Here is a 21,101-nt window from a genome sequence, read left to right on the forward strand (position 1 = left end):
TGCCAAGAAGAGGGTTGCAAAACCACACCTTTTTCTGGGAAGCGTTAGGCAAAGGACACTCACACAAATATATTCTAAAAGGGAGGTACCAGAACACCCAGAAAACAAGCCTGGTACACTCATAATTACCAAAGATGATAGGAACACACTGATCCCTCCTAGAGATAAGGCCATGATGACAGAGTGATGAATGGAGATGTTTTGATTGAACCCACATATGCAAAGTATGGGTGGTAATACATGACTTTTTATATTGGTATACCAAATGGAGCCTCAGAAGGAGTGTCTTTGGCTGGTGTAAGGGGCAGTGGAAAGTCCCATACTGATGGAGCTGGCCCATTGCAATAGGCATGCATGTGTTACTACTCCTATAGAAACTATGGGATATTAGTAGTGTGCTTCGTTACCAATAAGTCTGGCCAAAAACCTTCAAAAATCAGCTCTGTGGTTTTATTGGGATGTTCAAGCCACGTCTGTTGTTTCAACTGTCTGAGCGGTATTGAGGCAGCACACAGAGAGAACGCATCCTGGGGCTGCTGCCTGAGGCTGAAACGAAAGTTTAATAGGACCCACGTGGACAGCCATTTCTCAGGTTTTTCTGCTTGCTTGCCTACCTCTCAGAGTCACCAAAGCATTTTGTCTGCATGCTTTGGTTGCCTGCTTCAGGGCACCACACACAGCACTCCCTCCCGTGGAGCCGTAGCTGCCTCTGGGCATGCAATGGCCCCACATGGCTGTGCTATAGTTTCTGCAGTCTGCCTTTCTGGGCCTGCATGAGCTCGAACCCAAGCTCATCCTTGAGAACATCTGTCTGTGTGCACGAGCAATGCCCTTGCAACCATAGCCCACGGTGGATTAAAGTTTCTGGAAGGTGGACACCAGTTTCAACTGGTGGAACTGGCTGATGATGGAGCAATGGGACTGGGAGCAGGTGCTGTCTTGAGCATGCAGGCTTGCCTTTGTGCAGCACGCCTCAGTCTGTCTGTCTGTCTGTGTATCCTTGCCCTTCGCCTCCTTCCAGCAGTGGCCTGTGATGGGAGTGTGCCCCCTCTGAGGGTCAGAAGTGTGGGCAACCTCCCCAGAGTCTGTGAGCAGGAGCCCTGGGGTGCTCCGGTGCTGCCTCCCGAGGCTGCGGGAGACAGACTGGCACTGTACATAGATCCACATGCACAAACTTCAGCTCAATGTCCAGGCCAACTAACTAACACACCCCATCCCTTCAGTGCCCGCCACCCTCACCCTGTGTGTGTGAAAAAACTAAGACCACTCACCTGATGATCCCTCCCCAGCCTTTGAAGATGCCTGGGACACATCCAGGCCGTGGGATACAGGCTCCATGGTGATGGTGATTAGCGTGCTGGCCACAACCTCCCCCTCCTTGTTCTACACCTCCTGGGCTGGGACCCCTGGGTGGTCAATGATGGGCATCTTCAGCCTCAAGTCCACCACTGGAGTGGGGAAGAGCCTGCACCACCCCCAGGATGTGGTGCAGGTCCTCAAAAAAAGGGCAAGAGAGGAGTCCTGCTATGGAGCGGGAGCTGCACTTCCTCACTGTGGTGTCGGCCTGCCAGAACTCTTTTTACTTTGCTCCGGACCTGCTCCAGAGTACTGGTGTGATCCTTTGTGGCCAAGTTCTTAGCCATGCAGCCATATATAATCGGTGTTGCGCCATCTGGAGTGGAGAACCTGGAAGTACTCCTCGTCACCCCACACCTCTGGGAGGGCCAGGATCTCTGCCCCAGACCAGGATAGTGCATGCCTCTTGTGGACCCTGGCAGGCTCCTGGGAGCCCTGTGCATGCTCCCTGGGGTGGGCAGGAGAGTCTTGAGGGACCTATGGCTGGGATATAGTGCCCAGATGTCAGGCTCTGGCATCTGCGCAGTGGATGGAGACTGTGAGGATCAGCTTCCTGCTACAAGCCCTGTCTCCTGTGTCTGAAGCTTTAAGAGCTGCAGGGGAACAGAAGCTATAGGGCAGTGGTTCCCAAACTTCTCGGCATCATGCCCCCTTTCTGATTTTTGAGAAACCCTCATTCCCTCCCTCCCAAAAAAATAGCAGCAAAACTTGGGGTGTGATTGACAAGAGTGTATGTGTCTGGGTCGCCTCACACCCCCCTGGAATTTCTTCACGCCCCCGAGTTTGGGAACCCAAGGTGTACCGGTAGTTCGGAATAGGAATCCTAGTTCGAACTACCTAGCTCGAGCCCCGTGTAGCCGCGCTGCACGGGGTTTGAACCAGCGGGGATTTAAAAATGGCGGCTCCCCGCTTATGCAAATGAAGCCCGGGAAATTCAAATCCCGGGCTTCATTTGCAAGTGCAGTATGCCTACATTACCCCGCTAGTTCGAACTAGCGGGGTAGTGTAGACATACCATCCGAGAGGAAGTGACATTTAATATAGAGGATGTTGCGAAGCCCAGGACTTTAGCAAGGTTCAAAAAAAGGGCTAGATAAAATCATGAAGGATAGATCCATTGATGGCCATTAGCCAGGATGGGCAGTTCCGGTGTCCCTAGCCTCTGTTTGTCAGGGGCTGGAAATGGCTGACAAGGGTGAGATCACCTGATGATTCTCTGTTCTGTTCATTCCCTCTGGGATACCTGACAGTGGCCATTGTCAGAAGACAGGATACTGGGCTAAAGGGACCTTTGGTCTGATCCAGTGTGGCCATTCTTATTTTACGCCCAGTTACTCCATTAAGTAGCTACATTAACTGGAATAGGTACAGATTAGTAGTTTTCAAACTTTCTAGGCTATGTATCCCTTTCCAAATAGCAATGCCTACCATACTCACATTTGAGAAAGGCAGAGGTAACACACATTGGGAAGCACGTAGGGCAGGAGTGGCCAACCCGCGGCTCATGAGTTGCATGCAGCTCTTCTCCCCCAAAAGTGTAGCTCGCAAAGCCACTCCTGCATGCCCCCCCAATGGCCCCGGATTCCCCTCGACCCCCAACTGCTCTGTGCTCATCGGGGTAGCAATTCAAAATGGTGCCCAAGATGGCGGCTGTTAACAGTAGCCTGATAGGGCCAAAAAGTTTGTTTCTTAAAGGGACGGCCTCTTTTCCACTGCTCTTTGTTAAATGGGTTGGCCACCCGTGATGTAGGGTCTAGCAGTTTTCAGACTGTGGAACACATCTGTTGGCGATGGGGGAAAGAAGGGTCACAGAAGACCCTTCAGGTGAGTGAACAGCAATGCCAGTGGCTTGGGTCGGCCTTGTAGAGCAGGACTCAGGGAGGGAATACCTCCACTGCCCCCAAATTCAGCTCAGCAGGCCAGCCAGCCTATCTCAGGGTATGTCTACACTACAGAGTTAGTTCGAACTAACTTAGTTCGAATTAGTTAATTCGAACTAAGCTAATTCGAACTAACGCATCTAGAACTAAAAACTAGTTCGAATTAGCGTTTTGCTAATTCGAACTAGCATGTCCACATTGAGTGGACCCTGAACAGGGCTTAAGGATGGCCGGAAGCAGTGCTGGCAGGGCATCAGAGGAGGACTTAGAGCGTGGAGATGATGTCTCAGGCTAGCCGAGGGCTGCGCTTAAAGGGACCCAACCCCCACCCCGGACACACAGTTCTCAGGAGTGCCCCGCTTGAAAACCAGTCCTGGCTTGGAGTGCTTGGAGTGCCCACACTGGGCACATCACAGTACTCGGCCATCAGACCGGCTACACTTGCCGCAGGCTGCCATCTGGGGAGAGGGGGCAATTGGGGGGCTGCAGGAGAGCTTCCACCCCCAGAAGCCCACAGAGCCAGCCCAGTCCTCCCCATCGGGGGCTCGTACCCCATTCCTCCCTCACCTCCTTCCACTTACCCTTTCCTAGCCCCCCTTCCTGATGTGCAAAATAAAGATAACGTTTCTTCCAACATTGACTCTGTCTTTATTGAACAAAACTGGGGGAGACTGGGAAAAGAAGGTGGGAGAAGGGAAGAGAAAGGCTGGGAGAGGGGAGGGCAACTAGCATGATCAGGGGTTGGGAACAGGTCCCAGATGAAGAGAGGCTACAGAGACTGGGACTGTACAGCTTAGAAAAGAGGAGACGGAGGGGGGACAGCATAGATGTCTCTAAAAGCAGGGGTTGGGTGGAGAGGGTGCATTCATAAAAGTTGCATCTGATGAAGTGGGTCTTTGCCCACGAAAGCTTATGCTCCTACACTTCAGTTAGTCTATAAGGTGCCACAGGACTCCTCGTCGCTTTTGCAGATTCAGACTAACACGGCTACCCCTCTGATACTTCATAAAAGTTCTTCATGAGTTCCCATAAAGAAGGACTAGAGGACACCAAAGGAAAGGAATGGGTAGCAGGCTTCAAACTAGTAACAGAAAGTTGTTGTTCACAAAGCAAATAGTTAACCTGTGGAACTCCTTGCTGCAGGAGGCTGTGAAGGCTACAACTAGAACAGAGTTTAAAGGGAACTGAGATCAAGTCATGGAGGTTGGGTCCATGGAGTAGTCTTAGCCAGGGCGTAGGAGTGGTGTCCCTGTCCAAGTTTGTGGAAGGCTGGAGAGGGATGGCATGAGACAAATGGCTTGGTCACTGTCTTCGGTCCATCCACTCCAGGGTCCCTAGGGTTGGCCGCTGTCGGCAGACAGGCTACTGGGCTAGATGGACGTTTGGTCTAACACAGGACGGCCATTGTAAGCTCAGGGCTCAGGGTTGGGGGTCTCAGTGGACCACCTTGATTTTCATGCACACCTGCTCCTGGGTGGCTAGGCAGGTAGCTCTCCTGCCCTAGACAGCCACTTTTCTGTGCCTAGTGCGGAGATCGTGGACGAGGTCCACGATGTCCGCATTAGCCCAGGAAGGTGCCCGCCTCTTGTGGTCCCGGGCAAGCTCCCGGGAGCCGCCAGCCTGGTCCCGGGAAGAGGGGGTGGGCTGGGGGATATCGGGTGGGTGGCTCTGTGCCGTGCCAGGTGCAGGGTCTGCTGGCTGGGTGCTGGCAGGCTTGCACCTGGCACGGGCACCGTAGCCAGCCCGTGCCCCTTTAGGGGTCCGGGGCTGGGAGGGGGGCATAGACTTTCCCTGGTGTTGGCCAGAGTGGCCACCAGGGAAACCTGGGGAGGGCTAGCCTCCCACTAGTTCGAATTAAGGGGCTACACAGCCCTTAATTCGAACTAGTAAGTTCGAACTAGGCTTAATTCTCGTAAAATGAGGTTTTCCTAGTTCGAACTAAGCGCTCCGCTAGTTCAATTTAAATTCGAACTAGCGGAGCGCTAGAGTAGCGCCTATGAATGTTAGTTCGAACTAACGTCTGTTAGTTCGAACTAACATTGTAGTGTAGACATACCCTCAATTAGGAGTGGGCAGACCCTAATTTGTAATTCAAATGAGATGAGCTTTCTCTGGAAGCTAGAATTTTTAATTATGCCCACACTCAATCCAGACAGGCTGAATGAACTGCCAAGCTGAGTTAAGGAGGGAACGACACCTCCTCCCCCTACGTTCTGCTTATAATTAAATACGCAATAGAAGGAAGTAAAAATCAAATGCAAATAGCATCATAATCAGAAGAGTGGATTACAAACCCAGTTGTTTTATCTTCTAATTAGGAATTTATTAAACCTGCTTTGATGCCAAGCCAGCTTGCCAGAGCAGTAAACAGGTGAGCTATAAGTAATGGTCCAGAGAAGAAATCCATTCACTTCCACAAACTTCTGAAAGGTGCAGAAGACATTTCCTATCTGCCCAGAAAGGAAAAGGTAAGATTGACATTCTTTTATTTAACACATGGAGACCTTGTCCTCAGGTTTTAATATAGAACCTATGACAAAGAAAGCTTTTTGAATGGTTTAGTATATGTCTGAATAGTTTAAGCCTCTAGAGAGGTGAAAGCCCGCCTATGGGAGGAGGGAAATTTATATTTCGATTATATTTAATTTAATAAACTTTAAAAATTTACATTTCTTTCACTTCCTTGGGGGAGATTTCTTTGTCAAATGTAGCCATAATTGTCATTTCAATGAGCTGGATATTTTTACTTCAGAACATGCCACAACATACACATACTTGTAGGTGAAAAATTATTTTTTGCTTGAAAGCAGGCAAATATTTACTTGAAATACTTATGTACAGATACAAATTTAGAAAGAAAATGCTTCCATTGTCTAATGCAAAATGAAATGCAAGAAAACATATTTTTTCCATTTTATGGAGAGTATTTCATAGAATGCAAGCACTTTCCCCTCACTCCCTGTGTATTAACAGGATGAAAGACAAGTCACATCCTGGGGCACATGGCTGCTGCCCCTATTACCCTCCCAAAATGCCGTCCTTTCCAAACACGCGTCAGGGACGTTTAGTATCTGAATATTTTAGAGGCTAGAACCAGATTCTTAATTAGTGAAAATGAGCCTACTTAAACTGCCAGCTTAGGAACTGGTCCATTCTGAATCCATATATACTATACTATTCTATAACAAAAATCCTAAAGATCTTTCCTGAGACAATTCCTGGGTTAGCTCCTAATGATCCCATAGCAATGCCCCTGTGGTGGCCATTAACCACCAACCCTTTGAACACAAATACAGAATACACATTAGTTGGGCTTGGTCCTGCCTAGAGCAGGGGGCTGGACTCGATGACCTTCTGAGGTCTCTTCCAGCTCTATGGTTCTATGATTCTAGGTAGATTGTGACTAGGATGATGCATTTGCACTGGGGAGAAGGAACCGCCTCATACCACTTTCATATGGGTAGCTCAAAGTTCAGTTACATGTAGGTGTACTTACTTACTCACTTGGTCCCTCTCTAGAGCAGGTAGAAGGGAAATGACCAGAGATTTAGCACCTGTCCTTACTGACTGGCTAGAGTGATGAGGGACATGCAGATAGAAGTATACATTGATGCTATAGACTAGCAATGAATTACTGTCCCTATAAGCAAGGAGAAAGCAAGGGAGGAATTCAGGCAACGAAGGATGTCTCTTAAGGATACTTCTAGACACGCTAAACATATGTTGTGTGGCAGCACACTTCCACTGCAATGTGTTTAAATACACAGAAAACTAAGCAGGTTGTTCTTCCCTTTTCAGAGATGACTCTGCTCGCTGCATTCCTGGTCCTGGCTGCTGTGCTGCAGCAAACCACCGGACAGGTAGGAAGAGACCTGAGTGGGGAACAGGTTTCCAATCCCATGAGAATTGAGAGATTTTTGAAATGTTTCTTGTCCTGAAACAGGGCAAAAGGTAAAAAATTCAAATATTTTTGCATATTGAAAATCTGCACATTTGATTCATGTGATTTGAAATGTTCCACTTCAGGAATTTCAAACCACTTCATTTTGACTGGTCATTTTTTTTCAGGTGGGCAAGTGAAGAACTCAAATGGCACAAGTGTTCAACACAAACTAAAGGCCAGGTCCTACAACCACAACATAATAAAATAAATAATGAAAGAGGTAGAGCGGAGGTTGTTTTAACCAGTACTGAATTTGACACAATATATTTAAAAGAATTTGACAGTTTAAAAAATCCTAAGATTAAATAATAGCAGCAATTTTTCATTGTCATATGGGTCACACTTGAACCACACAAGAAAAAGGGGCTACATAACACAGACAAAAGATATCAGAATCTGACCCAGAATTAATTAATGTCTCAGTCATAGATTTATTATAATTCAATTAACTTGAAATATTTCATGAGATGATGAAGTTCATAAAGACACATTAATAGGAATGGTTTCCTATGTGCATGTACGTAATAGTTTAGATTCACACAACTACATACAAGAATAACTATTGAACATTTCTTTAATTTAGCCATCAGGTTTTGCTGCCCTGTCCACCGACAAGCCAGATCAACGAAAGGAGATTGTTGACAAACACAATGCCCTACGGAGAAAGGTGACGCCCACTGCTAGAGACATGCTGAAGATGGTAAGATGCATTTTTCAAAGCAATCTTTTATGTACACAGACCTTAGTGATGTTACTAGGGCACAGCATTGTTCCAGTAAAATGTTATCAAAGGCTACGTCTAGACTGCAAGCCTCTTTCAAAAGAGGCTTTTTCAAAAGATACTTTTGAAAAAGCCTCTTTGGAAAAAGAGCATGTAGACTGCAAGCAGTACTTTTGAAAAAGCAAGCCGCTTTTTCGAAAGAGCACCCAGGCAGTCTGGATGCTCTCTTTCAAAAAAGCCCTGTTTGCATTCAAGGACACCTTTTTTCGAAAGAGCACTTTCGAAAAAAGGCGTTCTTCTTCGTGAAATGAGGAGTACCGCCATCGAAAGAAAAGCTGCATTCTTTTGAATGAATTTCAAAAGAACGCGGCTGTAGTCTAGACATAGGTGAAGTTTTTTTGAAAAAAGGCTACTTTTTTCGAAAAAACCCTGCAGTCTAGACACAGCCTAACATAAGAGTTATCGAGAGAAGGGAGAAGTCTGGATATGACAAATCTTGCTGCTTACGGACAATGTTGTTTCCCATAGAACATAAGAGCGGCCATACTGGGTTAGACAAAAAGTCCATCCAGCCCAGTATCCTGTCTGCCAACAGTGGCCAGTGCCAGGTGCCCTGGAGGGGGTGGACTGAAGACAATGATCAAGCGATTTGTCTCCTGCCATCCATCTCCAGCCTTTGACAAATAGAGGCCAGGGACACAGAAGTGAAGGGAAAAACCACTAGCTCTGCTCTGGCAGGTTGTCTTGTGAGATATTCTCCATGGAGTTAATCACCAAGGGCTTGTCTACACCACAGAAAAGCTCGAAGCTGCTGCAGTCGATCTTCCAGGGTTTGAATGAGAGGGTCTAGTGAAGACATGGTAATTCCAACTGAGAGGGCTCTACCATTGATGTCAGTAGTCCTGCTCCTACAAGAAGTAAGAGGAGTCAAAGGGAGAGCATGCTCCTGTCCACCTCCTGCTATGTGAATGACACCAAAATGCAATTTAAGATATTTATATAGTAGGAATAACAGTAACGTAGCTGGAGTTGCATATCTTAATTAGAACTTATCCCCTAATATTGGCCTAGCCCAAGACACCTTTTCTGGTAGTATAGTGCAACTCCTCCTTTTACTGTCAAAACAAAAGAGAAGGAATTATTAAGGAAATATTAAATGCTGACAATGCAGTTTCCAAGAGTATGTTCCCTTTCCAAGAGGTACTCAGCTGAACACCTAATGTTTCTCATTTCTTTAAGGAATGGAATGCTGCAGCTGCACAGAATGCCAAAAAATGGGCAAATAAGTGTACTTTATCCCACAGTCCAAACAGTGCTAGTAAGTACAATGCCAGTCTTAATGGATATGCATCCTTCACCCATATAATAATTTTCAGAAAATAGAACTTCATTCCTACATAAATTGCATTAATATTTGGTGCATGTGTAACATTGGCTACTCTGGATGCATGAATTCATCTATTCTGCAATAAGATTGTGTAATCCTTAGAGTTAAGCAACAGTTTGTGATTATAGAATGAATTTCAATGTGAGAAAAATAATGGTAACTCTCCATGAAATTTTGCAATTGTTAACTGTTGAAAAAATGGGGGGGGGGAAATCTTTTTTAGATTAATCTCCCTCTATTACCTCTTTCCCACTCCTTATCTCCAAACATGCCTAAAGATATGCTAAAATAGAATATTTGGGAGTAAATCACTTTTCATTGAGGTTATTTGTATTGGTTGACAATGCAGTGAACAATATTGTTGCAATTTTACACTTATGATTGATTAAAGACTAGGCGAAAAACAAAGCCCTGGACATGAACCATCTTGATACATGAGACAGTTTGAATTCCAGATCCAAATGTAAGCTTTGATTCTAAACTATGTTGTACTGGTATTATACTGGTGCAATTCCACTGACTTCTATGGAGTTACTCCTGATTTAAGAATCAATGTGAAGCCTACTTCTCCCAATATTGTCATACATAGCACTGTAGTGAATTAATATTAGATTATTTAAATTGGGACATATTTTATAGTGGAAATTAGAATGATGAATCACTATGAAACTATTGAGATTACACTGGACAAGGAACCAGGGTACAAAGTCAAGGAGTTTATTTGGGCAATTAGCAATGTCTGCCCAGACTGGATGGGTGTCTCAGTTTTGGAGCTCTTAGCATTTAGGTTAATAAGGCTTCGGCTAATTTATCACTGCCATGAAGATTCAGATAAATAGCTGTATTTTTGAATACCTATCAGAATCAAAGTTAGCCTTTGCACCATTGAAATTTACCAAGAGTATTCATTGATCACCTAGAGAGTGACAAAGGGCACGGTGGGGGTATGTACATATTCAGGAAATGAAACAGATTCTTCCCAACAGGCTCTCCTGCCAATTATTAAATTTCCACACAGGCGAAAGCTCTTGCATCCTCTTAAAGCCTTCTCACCAGCTTCTGTGAACAATTTCCTTTCCATTTCCAGAACCAGGCTGTGGTGAAAATCTCTACATGTCAAGCGCAGTCAAGTCCTGGTCACAAGCCATTCAAAAATGGTACGATGAGGGGAAAAATTTCACACATGGCATTGGGCCAAATAAACCAGGTGCCGTGATTGGCCATTATACTCAAGTAAGCACCATAGCACCACTTGTTACATTCATGTTTTAACTGATGCATGTTTGGTTAAATGATTACCTGGTGTAGGGGAAATAACAGGCTCAATGTATGTAAAGGAAATGAACACCAGGAAGGATCAGAGTGGTAGCCATGTTAGTCTGTAACTTTAAAAAGCAATGAGTAGCCTTGTGGCACCTCAGGACATGTTTACACTAGGAAATTACTTCAAAATAAATTATGCTGAAATAATAACTCAAAAAGTAACTATTTCAAAATAGCGTGTCCACGCTACAAGGAAGCCTTGGAATCAGTCTGAGGCAGGCTCCCTTGAGGTGGATGACTTGCAGCCCCAGCAAGCACTGGGAAGCAATTACTTTGAATGACACTGGGGGGTAGTTATTTTGAAATAACTATTTTGAAATAAGCATTGTTCCTCGTGGGAAGAGGAGTTATTACTTTGAAATAACCAGACCATTTTTTAAATAAGGGGAGTTATTTCAACATAACTCCATAGTGTAGATCAGTGCTTAGAGACTAGAGAGAGAGAGCAAGAGAGAAAATCATAGTATCGTGAGCTTTAGTGAGCAAAGCCAACTTCTTGCGCAAGAAAGCTCATAACACTATGTATTTGTTAGTCTAAAGTACGTCTACACTATACAGAAGATCAAAACTGTCATTCTCAATCATCCAGGGTTTGAATTAGCAGGTTTAGTGAAGACATACTAATTCAGACTTACAGAGGATTTCCCTTCAATACCAGTAATCCTGCTTCGATGAGGAGTAAGGGAAGTCGAAGGGAGAGTGTGCTCCCTTTGACTTCCTGCAGTGTGGAGAGTGCCAAAGTTTGAGTTGAGCTACTTTGTCTTAAACTATGCAATTACTGTATCTGAAGTTGCATATCTTCATTTGATTTTATCCCTTAGTGCAGACCTACCCTAAGGGGCTCCAGGAAGGATGAGAATTATTCCAACAGAGTGAAGAAAAAAAAAGGGACAAACAACAAAATAAAACTATAAGGAATTGTAGACTAAATATTCTAACATCTTCACAATGCGGTCTATTAGATCAAAGGTAGAGATGGAAATAATATGGTGTGGATAATTTAAATGAACTTGGTCTAGCCTCATTTTAAGAAATAAGGAAGCAAGACACATTGGTAGAGAGACAGAAGAAAGAAACCATTCGATTTTTTCTTGTTGAAGTAACATTGTTCTTAATGTACAGATGGCAGAATCAGTTCCTAAATTTTTATCATAACCTTCCTTCCTTCCATATGTTCTTCAGAAACACACACACACACACACACACACACACACACACACACACACACACACACACAAAGTGGTTATAAATTAATCAAGCTAATTCTCCTCACCTCTAAGAAGAAAGTAAAAGAGTTTTTTCTTTAAATATTTGGAGACATACAGTTATTACTGGAATAGGAGTGAGATAAGAAACTATAGAGACAAATATCTATCTGTTGGTTTACAAATCTTTGGTAGAATTGTTTTTGTTTGTTGACTCTTGGTTCTCAAATCTTATTATAAACATTTAGTTTAATCAGCTGCATGTAACACCATCTGGATAATTTTATCTACTGATTCCTCTATCTAGCCCAACAGTCTATGGTTGAATCTGTATATTTGTTATTATTTTGATGTCCAAATTTAAAGACTGTGTGTTCCTTGGGTTCTGTCCCCACTGCATCCTATATGGCTTGTCTATAAAGGATGAGTAAAACCATGTGAGAACTATCTAGATTTTCTGGCTTCCTTCCTATAAGATGTGACATTTAGTCAGCCAAATATGTAAAAAGATATGGTGCCCAAATTTCAACATCACTGTAAAATGTTTTTAAATGTATATTTTATTATATTAAAATATATAGCCCTTCATATTCACTTATGCATTTGCTCTTCGATCTCCAGGTGGTTTGGGCCAAGTCTTACCGAATTGGATGTGCAGTTGCCTATTGTCCTCAGCAGAATTACAAATTCTATTACGTTTGCCATTACTGCCCTGCGTATGTATTAATTATGAATTTCACTGATTATTGGAAATCCTTAGTGCTCTAACTCATTGAAATGATTCAAGAAACTTTCAGCTACATTGCAACATACATCATAATTTTTCAGTGAGATTATGGACAGAGCAGTAATTCAGTACTAATGATATGCTGAAGCAGATATGAAATTACATTCGGAAATAAAAGCCTCACAAACTCCCCAAGAATTTTCCAGTGAGGTGTGCTCTGCTTAAAATTATAAGCATTTTTTCTTAATAGTTGGATATATGAAAAAGACGTTCCTATTTCTAGATCCTAGTAGTCTGTAAGTGCATGTCTACACTACAGAGTTATTTTTAAATAACTCCCATTATTTTGAAATAACAAGGTGTGTGTCCAAACAGCAAGCCCGTTATTTCAAAATGTTTTTGAAATAAAAGGCTTGTTATTTGGAAAGAATAATCCCTGAGTTCATGAGTAATAGCACCTATTTTGAAATTGCTACTTCTAAATAGGGGAAGCGTGGATGTTCCGCAGCTCTTATTTCAAAATAACTACTCCACAGCGTCATTGAAAGTAATTACTCTCCAGTGCTTTTTGGGGCCCTAAGTCGAGGTAGCATGTCCACTTTAAGGGAGCCTCCCTCAGACTAATTTCAAGGCTTCCCTGTAGTGAAGATGCACTAATTCAAAATAGTTATTTCTGGAGTTATGATGATGAAATAATGTATTTTGAAATAACCTAGTAGTGTAGCCATGGCCTAGGGAAACTTTCACTAGGGCATATTATCTAATTATATTGTCCTGCAAGGTTTATTGCACCTTCCTCTGAACTAGCCAGGCTGGTCACTGGTAGCCCTTTCTTCAGGATGCCACATAAGCATTTGACTGTACTGTAAGCAATCTCCCCGTACCAATGAAGACCACAAGTAAGAATTCCAAAACTGAGCAGGAGGTTGGTCACATAACTTTTGACACATTTTAATAGTGACACGTTGATACACTAAATATTGGTGTGACAGGTACCATACTATGTGATGTGTACACTGCAGCCAGGGGTGTGACTGCAGCTCATGTAGCTTTGCCTGTGCTCGTTTTATTCTAGCTTAGCGTGCAATAAGTAGCAATGAGTATAGGTACAACAGGCATCAGCCCAAGCCATACGACCCTGCCTGACCCCTCAATGACCATATTCACTTTTGCAGCCTTGCTGAAGCCAGCCCCATGGGATCCTCACTATTTTAGCATGGTAAGGAGATAACAGCTAGGGAGTGGATGTGTCTATGGCAGCTGTAAATCACATCCCAGACTACAGTGTAAATGTCCCCAAGTATAATGGAAGATGTGCTGCATACTGGCTTTACATCTTATTCTCCTTTATTTTAACATTTCAGGGGAAATAATGAAGACACAATGAAGACACCGTACAAATCAGGAAAATCATGTGGCGTTTGCCCTAAAGCTTGTGACAATAAACTATGCAGTAAGTTTTAGCAGAATTTAAGTTTGGCACTGACAAATTTGGCACTTACTATAAAAATATTTGATTCCCTTGGAAGGAAAGATTTGTGAAATCATCAAGTAAAACATCTGCCTACAGAGACCTACTGCTAGGCCCTTAAATATGCTCATTGTTAGGCATTGTAGGGGTTCCCCCCTCGTGCGGAGGGGCTTACGTCTGCCCCCCCTCAGTTTCCACAGTCGTTAGCGACTCAATGTGCCCAGTTTCACTCTGCTCAGCTCGGCGGTTGGGGGAAGGGGGTCCGGGCCTGCCCTCGCTCCGGACCCCGACCCAGGGCCCTAAGGTAAGGGAAAGGTTCCCCACCTAGCGGAGGGGGTCGGGAACCCTAAACTCCCCCGCTCTCGGGGTCCACGTCCCCGCCCTGGGCCACTTCTTCCCCCACGTCAGCATGTCCCGCCCCCAGGCTTCTGCTCTGGTCCTGCCCAGGGTCGCCAATACCTGAGTCCGTGCGCTCGCTCCCAGGGGAGGTCCGTCTCCTCGGCGTCCTCTCCTCTTGCTGGGTCATTGCAGCCTTTTGAATTGCCCGCCGGTCGCAGGCAGATGACGTCAGTCCCTTCGTCATCCACCGGCCCCCCCTTGGGCCGGCCTCCCCGTGACGTCCCTTTCCCCGCCTCCTTCCCCAGCCCTTTGATGACGTCGCTTGCCGGCCCCGGCTCGTCACCCGGCCGGCGCACCGGCCCCCCTGCTCGTGGAAGACAGACGGCTCTGCAAGCCACGCGGGGGGGCGAGCCTCTTCCCCGCGAACGCGGCGTCCCGGCGGCTTCCGGGAGGGGCAGGGCTACTCCGCCACACACCTTCCCCCTTAAGTCTGGCGTCATACTTGCCGTCCCTGTCCCCGGGGTCTCTGCTACACGGGATAGCCAGTCCGCGTTCCCGTTGTTGGACCCTGGGCGGTGCGTGACTTGGAACTGGTATGGCTGTAGGCTGAGGTACCATCGCAAAATCCGTGGGTTAGTGTCCTTCATCTGTTGCATCCATTGCAGCGGGGCATGGTCCGTCACCACGGTAAATTTATCGCCTAGAAGAAAGTATCTCAGTGAGTCAATAGCCCATTTGAGGGCCAATGCCTCCTTTTCGATTGTCGCGTATCCCCTCTCCCGGGGAAAAAGTTTCCGACTAAGATAGAGGATGAGGTGCTCCTGTCCCCCCTCCTCTTGCGTCAGTACCGTCCCCAGTCCCACCTCTGACGCGTCAGTCTGTAAGGTGAATGGCTTGTTAAAATCGGGCTGTGCCAGCACTGGGGCACGGACCAACCGGTCTTTCAGCTCCCGAAACGCGTCGTCGCACGCTGGGGTCCACCTCACCCTTTCGGGTTGGCCTTTCCGTGTGAGGTCTGTAAGAGGCGCGGCTAAAGAAGAAAAGTTCGGGATGAACCATCTACAATAGCCTGCCAATCCCAAAAACTGCCGTACTTTCCGCTTTGTGGTTGGGGTAGGGTGTTCTCGTACGGCCTGGACCTTGTCCACTAAGGGCTTGAGCTTCCCTCTCCCCACTGTGTACCCCAAATACGACACCTCGGCCCTCCCGAATTGGCATTTCTTTGGGTTAGCCGTGAGTCCCACTCCCCTCAGAGCCTCTAGTACCTTCGCGATGTGGTCTAAATGTTTTTCCCAGGACTCGCTGAATATCACGATATCATCGATATACGCCGCCGCGTAGTCCTGATGGTCCCTTAAGACCTGGTTCATGAGTCTTTGAAACGTAGCAGCGGCCCCGTGCACCCCGAACGGCATGTTCTTAAATTGATACAACCCGAAGGGGGTGGCGAACGCTGTCTTGGCCTGGGCCTCTGGCGAGAGCGGGATCTGCCAATACCCTTTGGTCAAATCGAGGGTTGACAAATAGGCCGCCCTCCCGAGGTGCCCCAGTAGCTCGTCTATACGCGGCATGGGGTTCTGTTTCGATCTCGTGCTGTACTAGCGAGGTCTGTCTGGGTTGGCTGGTCAATACCGGCCTGAATCGGTTGAGGAGGTGGTACAGCTGCTCTTGCTTCCGCCTGGGGAGCTCTTCCCCGATCCGTATTCCCTCGACCTTCACCTCCGGCTCCCCCCACGGACCCAACTCGATATCGGTGTCCCGAGGGTCGATCAGGAGGGCCTCCCGTGGGTGCCACTTCTTCAAGAGGTTTACATGGTAAATTTGAGTTTCCCGCCGGTTACCATCCACCCGCACCTCATAGTCTACCAGGCCGAGCTTCCTTATTACCCGGAAGGGTCCCTGCCAGTGGGCTAACAGCTTGGACTCCCCACTAGGCAGCAACAGTAGGACTTGCTCGCCTGGTTCGAACTCTCTCACCTGCGCTTTTTTATCATAATAGGCCTTCTGCCCTTCCTGCGCCTTTTCCAGGTTCTCGCGGGCCCGGCCTGCCAGGGCATGTAGGGTCCCTCTCAACTTCCGCACGTACTGGGCGGCCCCCAAGGCGGGAGAGACCGACGTTTCCCATCCCTCCTTTACGAGGTCCATGATCCCCCACGGTCGCCGCCCGTATAACAACTCAAAGGGGGAATACCCGAGCGATGCCTGCGGTACCTCTCTGACGGCGAACATCAGTGTGGGAAGCAGCTTATCCCATTCCCGGGGGTCGTCCTGGGTGAACTTCTGGAGCATCCCTTTCAGCGTACGGTTGAACCGTTCTACCAGCCCGTCGGTCTGGGGATGGTATACCGACGTCCGGAGCTTCCTAATCTGCAAGATCTTACACAGTTCTGTCATAACCTTAGAAGTTAAGTTCGTCCCCTGATCCGTTAGTAACTCTCTGGGCAGCCGTACCCACGAGAACAGCTTGACTAACGCCTCCGCTATGGCGGGTGCCGTGGCTCTTTTCAGGGGCACCGCCTCGGTGCAACGGGTGGCATAGTCCACGATGAGCAGGATGTAATTGTGCCCGCGCCCTGACTTCTCGAGCGGTCCTACCAGGTCCAATGCCACCCGCTCAAAGGGGGTCCCCACCACGGGCAGGGGAGCCGGCAGGACCCGGATCCCGGACGTTCTTTGGCACTGTGGGCAGGAGCTACAGAAATTTTTAATTTCCTGGTACACTCCGGGCCAATAGAATCTCTGGAGTACCTTCTGCTGGGTTTTCTCCGTGCCCAGGTGTCCGGCCCACGGGTGCTCATGGGCCAATTCCAGGACCTTCCACTGGTACGGCCTCGGAACCAGCAGCTGCCATCGTTCTTCCCCGGGCAGTTCCCCTGGGGACACTCGATACAGGCGGTCGTCCCTCACCTCAAATCGGGGTCCATCCAGCTGGTTGGGCGGGTCCCCTCCTGGCTGCTCACTCGTGGTGCGCACCTGCTCCCAGGCTGCCCGTAAGGTGAGATCCTCGCATTGCTGTGTGAGGAAGTCCCCTTCCTCTACATCGAGGCGGGCGGCGGCCGGCGGCCCTACCGATGGGGCTGTCCCTGGCATGGCCCCCTCCCCATCCTGCTCTCCTTGGGCTACTAGGGTCCCAGGCCCTGCTTCTGACTCCTGGCCGAGGGTCCTCCCGCCATCCCACTGCCCCAGGAGTCGTTTCAGGCCAGGCCAGTCCCGTTCCAGCAGGAGGGGCTATGCTAATTTAGGACCGACGGCAACTACGCATTCCCTTTCCAACTCCCCGTCCCCTATCCGTACCCGGGTCGTGGGGTAGTAGTGAATGTCCCCGTGGACGCACCGGAGGGCTACGGGCGCGCCCCGGGCTCTCACTGGATGTATCACGTCCCTTCGGACAATGGTTTGTCCACACCCTGAGTCGAGTATGGCCTCCACCGGGTTCCCATTAACCCACAGCCGTTTAATTACCTGAGCTGCGCTTGCCGCCCTCCTGGCCACGCCCCCAGCGCGCCTCTGTCCAAAGGTGCAGTCCATCAGGGTGCAGTCCCTCTTGTAGTGACCCTCCTGGCCGCACTGATAACAGACCACCTTCGGGACCCCTTCGGGCGGAGGGGTGTCCGGTCCCGTCTCGGTTGCCTGATCCACCTTGGCTTCACCGACCATCTGGTTCCACCGTGGTGCCAGCCTCCTCGTCGGAAGGGGGCCCAGGGAGCACCCGGCTCCTTCCCCGGCACGCTGGGCTCCCGCAGGCTTAAACGCCCTGGCCTCACTCCTTCGGGGTTCTCTCGGGGGCCCCGTAGCTCCTCTCCCCTCCGGCCCCTCTGCGGCTTAGTGTTCCATAAGAGTCACTGCTTCATCTAAGGTCTCCGGAAGATGCCGTCGTACCCACTGCTGCCCTTCCGTGGGGAGGATACGGACGTATTGTTCGCGTATCACTAGGTCGGCCACCTGGACCCCCATCTTAGTCTCCGGCTCAAGCCATCTCATCCCCGCTTCCTTGACCAGCTGTGCCACGGCCCGTGGTCGCTCGCAGAGGTCGTACTTGGCCTCTCTGAACCGCCGGCGGTGGGTCTCTGGAGTCACTCCTAGTTGGTCCAGAATTGCCTCTTTAACTTTGAAATAACATAAGGCATCGCTGGCAGACATCCCCCGGTAGGCCAGCTGGGCCGGCCCCGACAAGTAGGGAGCGAGGAGGGTAGCCCAATGCTCTGGTGGCCATTTCGCGGCGGTGGCCACCCTCTCGAATGTCACCAGGAATGCCTCTGGGTCGTCTTCCGGCCCCAATTTCGTTAGCCGTATGGGCAGTTGGGTGCCGACCCCCTCTCCTCCTCCGGACCCTGCGGCCGCCCCGGGTACCGTCATCGGCGCTCCTCGCGCCATCTGCTCCTGATGCTCCTGGAACTGGTTGAGGAGCTGTTGCAGCGCCTGCATCTGTTGCTGCTGCTGCACCTTTTGGGTCTCCGTCCACCACTCCAGAATTTTGTTTGCCTCCATCGTATCCTGGCAATCAACACCTTGTTAACTCTTTTCCCCTATCCGGACCCCCGTTTCGGGGTCTACAGTGCCCACATTCTCCACCACGTGTAGGGGTTCCCCCCTCGTGCGGAGGGGCTTACGTCCAACCCCCTCAGTTTCCACAGTCGTTAGCGACTCAATGTGCCCAGTTTTACTCTGCTCAGCTCAGCGGTTGGGGGAAGGGGGTCCGGGCCCGCTCTCGCTCCGGACCCTGACCCAGGGCCCTAAGGTAAGGGAAAGGTTCCCCACCTAGCGGAGGGGGTCGGGAACCCTAAACTCCCCCGCTCTCGGGGTCCACGTCCCCGCCCTGGGCCACTTCTTCCCCCACGTCAGCACGTCCCGCCCCCAGGCTTCTGCTCCGGTCCTGTCCAGGGTCGCCAATACCTGAGTCTGTGCGCTCGCTCCCAGGGGAGGTCCGTCTCCTCGGCGTCCTCCCCTCTTGCTGGGTCGTTACAGCCTTTTGAATTGCCCGCTGGTCGCAGGCAGATGATGTCAGTCCCTTCGTCATCCACCGCCCCCCCCTCGGGCCGGCCTCCCCGTGACGTCCCTTTCCCCGCCTCCTTCTCCAGCCCTTTGACGACGTCGCTTGCCGGCCCCGGCTCGTCACCCAGCTGGCGCGCCAGCCCCCCTGCTCGGGGAAGACAGACGGCTCTGCAAGCCGCGCGGGGGGGCGAGCCTCTTCCCCGTGAACGTGGCATCCCGGCGGCTTCCGGGAGGGGCGGGGCTACCCCGCCACAGGCATGTTATACTGAAAAACCAACATTTGTAGGGGCTTTTATAAGGACTTCTGAGGGGGAATTGTTATCCTCTCAGGGGGACACCCCTAAGAAGAGAAGACGTGAAATTTTACTTTACAGGAGAATGTGATTGATTGTTCTGCATGTACTCTGCTGAGTTTACAGTCAGGAAGGTTTACGTTAAAGGAAGTTAAGCATGGGAACAGGTTACTAGGGAGGTGTGGAAGCACCATCAGAAGTTCTAAGAACAGGCTAGATAGTACGTCAGGACTGGTTTTGGTATATTTAATGGTGCCTTAGCCTGGGGGTGGATGAGCTCTCAAACCCTCTTCCAGTCACTCTGATTCTGTGACACATATTATCTTATTTACTATTATTCTTATTTACAATTTGCATTGATAGCATCTAGGAGCTGTCCAGCAGGGTTGACAGAATTGCAGAGGCCCTGAGTAAGATGTAGGGGGTACTCCAATGTCCTGGAAGGCAGGGACTTTGTGTAGAAGGGGCAGGTCTGGGGCGGGTGTGAGAGGCATGCATAGAATGCAAGCACTTTCCCCTCACTCTCTGTGTGGGAACAGGATGAAAAACAGGCTGCTGCCCCTATTATCCTCCCGAAATGCCGTCCTTTCCAAACACGCGTCAGGGACGTTTAGTATCTGAATATTTTAGAGGCTAGAACCAGATTCTTAATTAGTGAAAATGAGCCTACTTAAACTGCCAGCTTAGGAACTGGTCCATACTGAATCCATATATACTATACTATTCTATAACAAAAATCCTAAAAATCTTTCCTGAGACAATTCCTGGGTTAGCTCCTAATGATCCCATAGCAATGCCCCTATGGTGGCCATTAACCACCAACCCTTTGAACACAAATACAGCATACACATTAGTTGGGCTTGCTCCTGCCTAGAGCAGGGGGCTGGACTCGATGACCTTCTGAGGTCTCTTCCAGCTCTATGGTTCTATGATTCTAGGTAGATTGTGACTAGGATGATGCATTTGCACTGGGGAGAAGGAACCTCCTCATACCACTTTCATATGGGCGGCTCAAAGTTAATTTACATGTAGATGTATTTACTTACCCACTTGGTCCCTCTCTAGAGCAGGTAGAAGGGAAATGACCAGAGATTTAACACCTGTCCTTACTGACTGGCCAGAGTGATGAGGAAAGCTGTGGGACATGCAGATAGAAGTATACATTGATGCTATAGACTAGCAATGAATTACTGTCCCTATAAGCAAGGAGAAAGCAAGGGAGGAATTCAGGCAACGAAGGATGTCTCTTAAGGATACTTCTAGACACGCTAAACATATGTTGTGTGGCAGCACACTTCCACTGCAATGTGTTTAAATACACAGAAAACTAAGCAGGTTGTTCTTCCCTTTTCAGAGATGACTCTGCTCGCTGCATTCCTGGTCCTGGCTGCTGTGCTGCAGCAAACCACCGGACAGGTAGGAAGAGACCTGAGTGGGGAACAGGTTTCCAATCCCATGAGAATT

The 21,101-nt window shown here is 48.5% G+C and overlaps 1 protein-coding gene across 1 annotated transcript in view; it reads left to right on the forward strand.

Moving 5' to 3' along the window:
* The window catches only part of LOC102443950 (uncharacterized), a 48,570-nt gene that overhangs the window by 20,069 nt on the left and 7,400 nt on the right, over nt 1-21,101 (forward strand). The window contains exons 9-16 of the mRNA XM_006137049.3: nt 5,624-5,704; nt 7,035-7,096; nt 7,763-7,879; nt 9,140-9,218; nt 10,375-10,520; nt 12,437-12,531; nt 13,907-13,995; nt 20,992-21,053. Of these exons, the coding sequence (XP_006137111.2) occupies nt 5,624-5,704; nt 7,035-7,096; nt 7,763-7,879; nt 9,140-9,218; nt 10,375-10,520; nt 12,437-12,531; nt 13,907-13,995; nt 20,992-21,053 (731 nt within the window). The remainder of the gene's footprint in view (nt 1-5,623; nt 5,705-7,034; nt 7,097-7,762; nt 7,880-9,139; nt 9,219-10,374; nt 10,521-12,436; nt 12,532-13,906; nt 13,996-20,991; nt 21,054-21,101) is intronic.

This window comes from Pelodiscus sinensis, chromosome 3 (genome assembly GCF_049634645.1).
Source record: "Pelodiscus sinensis isolate JC-2024 chromosome 3, ASM4963464v1, whole genome shotgun sequence".
NCBI lineage: Eukaryota > Metazoa > Chordata > Testudines > Trionychidae > Pelodiscus > Pelodiscus sinensis.